This window comes from Emiliania huxleyi (genome assembly GCF_000372725.1).
Source record: "Emiliania huxleyi CCMP1516 unplaced genomic scaffold EMIHUscaffold_41, whole genome shotgun sequence".
Classification (NCBI taxonomy): Eukaryota; Haptophyta; order Isochrysidales; family Noelaerhabdaceae; genus Emiliania; species Emiliania huxleyi.
The window spans coordinates 601,624-609,410 of record NW_005198900.1 but is presented as its reverse complement, the minus strand read 5'-3'; the positions used below and the strand labels follow the sequence as shown (position 1 = coordinate 609,410).

At 72.0% G+C, this 7,787-nt stretch overlaps 2 protein-coding genes across 2 annotated transcripts in view; both read right to left on the bottom strand.

The window, feature by feature from the left end:
- EMIHUDRAFT_451420 (hypothetical protein) overlaps positions 1-1,540 on the bottom strand; it is a 3,470-nt gene extending 1,930 nt beyond the window's left edge. Inside the window, exons 1-4 of the mRNA XM_005769825.1 lie at positions 1,168-1,540; positions 987-1,099; positions 664-917; positions 67-573 (exon numbers count right to left, since the gene is read on the bottom strand). Coding sequence (XP_005769882.1) covers positions 67-573; positions 664-917; positions 987-1,099; positions 1,168-1,346 — 1,053 coding nt within the window. The 5' untranslated portion in view covers positions 1,347-1,540. The remainder of the gene's footprint in view (positions 1-66; positions 574-663; positions 918-986; positions 1,100-1,167) is intronic.
- A 6,101-nt stretch (positions 1,541-7,641) lies between these two features.
- EMIHUDRAFT_210175 (hypothetical protein) overlaps positions 7,642-7,787 on the bottom strand; it is a gene marked incomplete at both ends in the record, with an annotated part of 1,407 nt that continues 1,261 nt past the window's right edge. The window contains one exon of the mRNA XM_005769824.1: positions 7,642-7,758. Coding sequence (XP_005769881.1) covers positions 7,642-7,758 — 117 coding nt within the window. The remainder of the gene's footprint in view (positions 7,759-7,787) is intronic.

Here is a 7,787-nt window from a genome sequence, read left to right as displayed (position 1 = left end):
GGGGGGGGGGGGGGTAACGGCGCGCGGGCGGCGTGGGGCGGGGCGCGGCGCCGCCCTCGGGCGCGCCTCGGCAGCGAGCCATGAAGAGAGCAGCAGCAGCCCAAAGTGACAGTTGTCATCCGAGGAGAAGGCGAGCGCAAATGCGCCGAAGAAGCGCTCCGCAAACGTGCGCGCAAAGGCCCCCGCCTCGTCGGCGTCGCCCTCCGCGCCGGCTCCGCCGCCGCCGCCGGCTCCGCCGCCGCCGCCGTCGCCGCCGCCGCTCGAGGCGGCTGCCGCCGAGGGAGAGAGGGTGCAGGACGCGGCGGGCGCGGCAGCTGCGGCCGGCGACGGCACCGCCGCCGCGGGCGGGGCGGCGGGCCCCATCGCCTGCCTCAGCTCGCGCGCGCCCGCGCGCGGCGGCGTGGTACGCGCGAAGAGGTCGAGGAGTCGCTCGGCGAGGGCAGAGCCGCACCGCTCGAGGAAGGCGGCGGCGCGTGGCGCCGCGCTCGTGTCGCCGAGCATGAAGGCGAGGGTGTGGTGGAAGAGGACCGCGAGGGCGAGTCGGTTGTTGGGCGGGAGCTGGTCCGCGTACGCCTAATCTCGCGCAATCTCGGGTCCTCTCGGGCACTCTCGGGCACTCTCGGGTGTACTCTCCGGCAGCGGTCTCGGGTGTAAACTCGGCGCCTCGGCGAGCGTCTCGAGTGCAGAGAGCGCGGACTCGCGGCAGCGCTCTGAGGCGCAGTCCCCGGCCAGCCCCTTGAGCAGCACGCACGACAGAGTCTCCTCGAGCGGCACCGCCCCGGCGCCGCCCCCCGCCCTCCCGCCGCCGCCTCCCCAGCCCGCGCCCGGCCCTGCGGCCCTGCTTCCGCACGCGTGGTGGATCTGCGCCGTCTCCCGCCACAGAAGCGCCAGGCTGCTCAGCATCTCCTCCGGCGGACCTACGGGGCATGTCTCGGACATGTCCTGGACGTGTCCTCGACATGGCTCGAGCATCTCGTCTGGCGGACCGTCCGGCCCCTGCGCGGCGAGGGTCGAGAGGAGCAGACGCGCCGACGCCTCGAAGAGGTGGGCCGGCGCGGCGCGCAGCAGCGCCGCCGCCGTCTGGGCGAGCAGCAGCCACCTAAGTACGAACGACTCACTGATCACTCATCACGAACGAAGAGCCGTGTCTGGGCGAGCAGCAGCCACGTCGACGCGTCCACGCGCTCGGGCGCAAGCCGCGGAAGCTGCCGCATTAGCCGGAGCAGCAACTGCGCCTTTGCGGTGCCGCCGTCGCGCAGCGCGCCCCACAGCGCGAGGGCGAGCGCGCGCAGCAGCGCGGGCTCGACCTCATACTCAATCATCCAGCAGTGAATGAGCGAGTTCATTCACACCGCAGCAGCGCCGGCTCGACCTGCGTGTTGAGCAGCTCGAACGTGCGCAGCGACGTGAGCGACACGTCCGGGTCGATGGCGTGGATGCCCCACGAGAGGGCGAGCGCGCGCCAGTCGGCCGCCAGCGTCGGCACCACGGCGCCGAAGCGAGTGACGAGCGGCACCACCGCGCTCAGTCCGCGCGGGGTGGGCGGCCGCCGCGGCCGCCGCAGCGTGCCGCCGCCTCCGCCGCGCGCCGCCGCCGCCGCCTCCGCCTCCGTGGCGTCCGCCTCGAGGGCGGCCGCCGCGTGCGCCCCGCCGTGCGGCTCCGGCGCGAGGGAGGCGAGGAGGGCGGCGAGCAGCTCCGTGGCGTGAGAGGCGGCGCGCCCCGCCGGCGGCTGGGTGCCTAGTCCCATACCTCCAGAGTACCGAACCGAACCATCGCATGGGTTAAGGTCCGTGGGTGGTGTGGTAGGCGGCGCCTGGCTCGCCGCCGTGGAGTACGACGCACGTGTGGAGCAGCGTGGGCAGGTGGGGCGCGAGGAGGGCGGGGATCTCGTGCGGCAGCGACGGCAGCAGCTCGAAGGCAGAGAGCTCGACCTAGTCACACCTCTCGGCGCGTGAACAGCGCGTCGCCACACACCGCCCCGCCAAAGCCTTGCGGAGCAGCGCCGCGCCTCGGACGCAGGCTCCGCCGCCGCCAGCCGCGGCGCCCGCCACGCGAGCCACTGCGAGGCGGGGCCGTGCGCGGGCGGGGCGGTCGGCTCGTACGCGCGCAGCGAGCCGAGGAGCGAGCGTACCAGCGGCGGTGCCGCCGGCGTGCGCAACGCGAGAAGCAGCACGCGCACGCACAGCGCCTGCTCGGCGCGGTCGGGAGGCGACGCGGTGGCGGCGGCGACGTGCGTCTGCAGCAGCAGCGTGTGCAGGCCCGACGCGAGCAGCGCGCCGTTCCTTGGCGTCGCCAGCGCCGCCCAGTGCGCCTCCAGCAAGTAGGAGACGTGCTCTGTCTCCCCGAACGGCGCCGTCTGCAGCTCGGAGATGGCGCCGCCTCCGCCTCCCCCCCCACCGCCGCCGCCCCCCTGCGAGTGCACCGCCCGCGCCGCCAGGTAGCTCTTCCGGCAGAGCGCGAGGTGAGAGCCGAGCACCTCGGCCACCGCCGCCTCGCCCGGCCCCTCCACGCTGTCCCAGCTGCCCGTGTCCGCGGCGCAGAGCTGCGGCGCGCGCGCGCCAAAGGCCTGCACCCAGGGGAGCAGCAGCGAGAGGGCGCCCTCGCGCTCGGGCAGGGAGAGGTCGCCGAACCGGTCGACCAGCGCCCCGAGCAGCTGCGGCAGGATCGCATGCGAGTGGGCGCCGCGCGCGAGCGCCGCAGAGTACCGGAAGGCGGAGGCCGAATAGAGGAGCGGCTCGACCGGCGCCGCGCCGCCGGCGAAGGCGGCGTGCGGCGGCGCGGCGTGCGGTGCGGCGGCGAGCTCGTCGGGCGGGAGCGGGCAGATCGCGCGCGCAAGGCGGCCGCCGAGGTGTCGCATCGGCGCGTCCGCCGCCCCCTGGTGCAGCAGCGCGAGCAGCAGCAGCTGCGCCGTCACGCGGCCGTCGGCGGCGCGCGCGGCGGCCAAGCCGCCGTCGTAGCCGTCGCGCGCCGAGCCGTCGGCGCAGTCGACGATGGCGGAGAAGTAGGCGCGCGCCTTGTTGTAGTCGTTGACGCCGTGCCGGTCGGATGCTGGCCGGGGCGTGGCGACGCCGGCGGCGGCGGGGAGGGCGAGCTGGCTGTCGGGCGCGCGGTGGGCGCCGCGGAGCGAGTTTTGGAGGAAGAGGCGAAGGCCGGCGGCGGCGCGGCCTCCATTGTGCCGGAGGTGCGCGGCGAGGGCGCGGCGCACGTGCGGGCCGAGGGCAGGGCAGGAGAGGAGCAGCGCGTCGAGGAAGGCGCGGACGTCCCCCTCGAACGCCTTCTCGAGCCGCTCGAGCTCGGCGTCGCACGCGGCGGCGCCGAGTGGCCGCACCGCGAGCAGCGCCTCGAGCGCACCAAGCACCGCCACGCGCGCGTCGCTCGCGCCCGCTCCGCCGCCGCCGCCGCCGCCGCCGCCGCCGCCGCGCCGGATCTCGCGTCGGATCTCGGGCCGCACCTCGGGCTGCCTCTCGGACCCGCCCTCGCGCGGGGTGCGCGCGAGGGCCATCCACGCCCGGAGGAGCTCGAGCGCGTTTCGCACAAAAGAGAGCGGCACTCGTGCCCCGCCCACGTCTCCCGCGACCGTCGCGGCGGCGGCGGGCGCGGTGGCGGCGGGCGCGGTGGCGGCGGGCGGGGCGGAGGCGCCGCCGCCCGCCGCCTCGTCAGGTGCGGTCTGGGAGGCGGATCGGCGCTGCTCCTCCCTCGCCCGCTCGCGGAAGCTGACGAGCTTGAAGTACGACGCGAGCAGCGACGCCGTGTGCGCCAGCGTCGTGCTGTCCACCCGCCCGTCCGCCCGCGCCCTGGCCGCCTCGGCGGTCCCGCCGCCGTCCTCGTCGAAGGCAGAGCCACCCTGGGCGGCCTTGGCCTTGCCGCGCCCGCCGCCGTCCGCCGACGCGGGACCGGCGCGCAGCCAGAGCGTGCTGAGCTGCTCCAGCGTACTCCGCAGCAGCCCGGCGCCGGCGGTGCCCTCGTCGGCCAGATCGTGCGGAGGCAGGCGTCCGTACGACTCGGACAGCATCCGCAGCACGCGCGCGTCGAAAAAGACGTCGGGCAGCTGCGCGTCTCCGCCGCCGCCGGAGCCGCCGCCGCGCGCGGCGGCCGTGTCGGCGGCCGCACCCCCGCGGAAGAAGCCGAGCGCGCCGGAACGGTGCGGCGCCTGATTCTTAATTCACTCACGCTCAACGAATTGCTCGTTGAGTCATGAGCCGGAGCGGCGCGGCGCCTCGGCGCGCTCGGCGGCGACGGCGCGGAGCTGGCGGATCGTCTCTGGGAGCAGCGCCGTGTGCGCGAGCCGCAGCGCCTCCGGTTCATTGATTCGCTGTGAACTCACTATGAACTCACTATGACTTTCACTATTGATTCAGCCGGCGCGCCTCCAGCACAGCCGCGCAGCGGTCGGCGGGTCCGTGCAGCAGCCACCACACGAGCCGGCGGACAAACGACTCGACCTCGGCCGCGGCGGCTGCGTACGGCAGCACGGCGGTGCGGGCGGAGGGGGTGGCGGGGTGGCGGGCGTAGAGCGCGAGGAAGCGGAGCTGGCGCCGCCACAGAGAGAGGCCGTCTGGGTGGACGAGCCCTGTCCGCGGACCGCCCGCCGCCTGCCGCCAGAGCGAATCAACTGTGAGTGAACTAGCCGCCTGCCGCCAGAGCGAGCAGGAATCCATTCACTATTAAGTACGAGTGAAACCAACTCTTAATTCGCGCCCCGCCTGCCGCCAGAGCGCCGTCCACGCCAGCGGCACCGACGCGCCGAACGAGGCGGCGAGCGGCGCCGCGCCGTCCGTGCCCGCCGCAAGCGCCGCCTCGAGGGCGAGCGTGCCTGTGGGACATGCCGCGGACATGTCGTGGACGCGTCCCGGACACACGTCTGCCTCGAGTGCGGACGGGCCCGAGCCGCCGTCAAAGGAGGCGCCGTCGAGCGGGCCCCCTCCCGCCGAAGCCCAACCGGAGGGGAGCGCCTCGATGAGCGCCCGCCTCCCGAGCGGCGGCGGGCGCCACACGCGCGCCGCCGGCCGGTCGAACGTGGCGAGCAGCTCGGCGGACTGGGCGCAGACCTCGGGCAGAGAGTGGTACGAGCAAGTGAGGCAGACGGCCTACCACACGGCCCACGGGACTGAACCCACGCCGGACTCGGCACTCTGGAGGTCTGGTACGAGGGCGCGAGTCAGACGGCCTGCACCACCTCGCGCAGCGCCTGCCACTCGGAAGGGGACGGCAGCTCGCCTAATACTCCTCCCCCCCTGTTGTCCACTCCACCCCTCCACTCCTAGCGGCCCCGAGAGAGCAGCTCGCCTCCCGCGCCGCCGGCGCACCCGTCCTCGCCGCCGCCCTCGCCCCCCGGGCGGCGGGCACTGTCTCCGCCCACCGACACGACGAGACCTGTGCCGGGCCGTGAGCCGGGCCGCGAGAGCCGGCCGCTCCCGCCTCCTCCGAGCGAGAGGGTGGAGGATCGCTCGCTGGAGCGGCGCTCGGAGGCGGGCGAGAAGGCGAGGTTGCCGAACCCGCCCTCTGTGTGGCGTGCGTGCTCCGGCCCGAGCAGCGTGTCGAGAGCGAAGGCGAAGAGGACGTACGCGATGCCTGGAGGGGCCAGGAGGCACGAGAGGTGTCTGTTGTGCGGCCGGCCCACACCTCGCACCCTCCGGCAAGGATGGGGAGGTGTGGGGAGGTGTGGGGAGGTGTGGGGAGGTGTGGGGAGGTGTGGGGAGGTATGGGGAGGTGTGGGGAGGTGTGGGGAGGTGTGGGGAGGTGTGGGGAGGTGTGGGGAGGTGTGGGGAGGTATGGGGAGGTGTGGGGAGGTGTGGGGAGGTGTGGGGAGGTGTGGGGAGGTGTGGGGAGGTGTGGGGAGGTGTGGGGAGAAGTGCCGCGCGCGCTGCACCGAGCGCGCGCTGCAGCTCGGAGGGCGACCCGCCGTCGCACGAGAGGAGCATGCGCGCGACGGCGAGGAGGGAGGGCGCCGCCAGCTGCGCGGGCCGCTTGCCTGTGCATCACTCACTTGAGAATTGAGTCTCAACTCAGAGAGGGCGCCGCCAGCCCGGCGGGCACGCTTGCCGATGAGTGCGCGCAAGCAGAGGGACGCGTGGTAGCAGAGGGACCGCTCCGTGCAGCGGATCAGGCCCGCCACGGCGCGAAGGTGCCCCTCCTGCGCCGCGCGCGCGTCCTGCCTCTGAGCTCGCGGCGGCGGGCGTGCCCTTGGCCGCCTTTTCCAACTACCCAGCGCCGTGGGCACCACTCGTCGAGGAGGCTGTTGGCCTTTCGGAGAACGTGCCATGGGCGTTTGTCTCTGGCGAGCAGGGTGTGCGCAAGCCGAGCGCCGAGGCGTACCGCGCCGCCTGCGCCGCCGTGGGCAGGGGCGCGGAGGACGTGATCTTCGTGGACGACAGTGCGACCAACGTGGCGGCGGCGGAGAGCTTTGGTATCCCTTCGATCCGCTTCCGAGGCGCCGAGGCGCTGAGACCGCAGCTGCGGCGGCTTCTAAACCACTGGTTGGGTAGTAGTCTAAGTTCTGAGCCTCGCGGCTTAACGGGTCTAAGTGTGGCTAGCCACGCTGGAGTGCTTACGCGGTCTAAGATCAGCGGGAGCCTCTTACACCGGCTAAGTCGGCCATGGCACCCGATATACGGCGCTCGCGCCCAAATTTTCTTCGCCTGCGCGGCGGGCGATCGATCCTCCTCATGCTCAGCAATCGCCGCCTCAGCATCCTCCTCTTCCGATTCTCGTTGCTGCTTCTTGAGCGCACTTCGGCGACATCTAGCCAAATAGTTCTCACAAATAGCCTCAAGCTCAAACAAACGCATGTCAGAGAAGCCTGTGTATGCTGGTCCTCTTTGAACGATCCGCGCGTGAGGTAGCATAGGGCCTTGTTGGCAGCAGCCAGCTTGTTGCGCTGCTTCGTTGCGATGAGCTGATTGGGATCGCAGAAGTGCATGCCAAGCACCGCCACGATCTTGAAGCAGAACACATCGCAACCGCATCGTCCGCACTGCCATCGGCATGCCGCGCCCGCCGCTTCGCCGCAGCCGCCTTAAGGCACGCATAGCGGCAGCACATGGTACGGTGCGCGTACTTGAGCAGGCGTTGCGCGCCGCAAGTAGCGCACTGGCCCTGGGAGACGGCGATATGGCGTCGTGCGCGGCATACGCTGGTCGGGACCGCGTCCAGGTATTTTTCGGGTAAACCTGGACTTTTGCAGGTATACCCGGGTTTTACCCGGAGTTGGCCTCGTGTCGTCTAAGTTCATGGCCCCCGGCCTTCCAGCGTCTAAGTCTGAGCCCGGCTCCGTGCGGGGGCTAAGTTGAGCGCTCGCTCGCTGCAGAGGCTAAGTGTAGAGCGACCCTCTATCCCTACTACCCAACCATTTCTAAACCTACCTCTAGAGGGCATCCAATTCTCGGTGAGGGGGAGCGGACCACCTTAAAAACATCACAGCACATCAAACCTTGTACTAGTATATGTGGTAGAACGGTGCTGTGCTGCGCTGCGCGGTACTGCTGTCTCTGCTTGAACGAGACCGAGAAGCGACACAGGCTGTGTATATTTTCTCGAAAAATGTCGCCCATGGCATTGCGGCAATGCGTATATAAGCGCGGTATAGTGTGTATGTGTCGTGTGGGGCCGTGACCCTCCCGACCCGTAATCGACACGGTAACTTTAGGTGCCCGCCTCACTGGTGAGCCGGAAGGTGAGCGCCTCCTTCTCGAGCCCCTTGACCATGGCGCCGAGCGATCCCGACGGGGCGTACAATGCGACGATGCGGATCTGCTGCCCCTGCGCCGTCGTGGCCTCGAGCACGACCG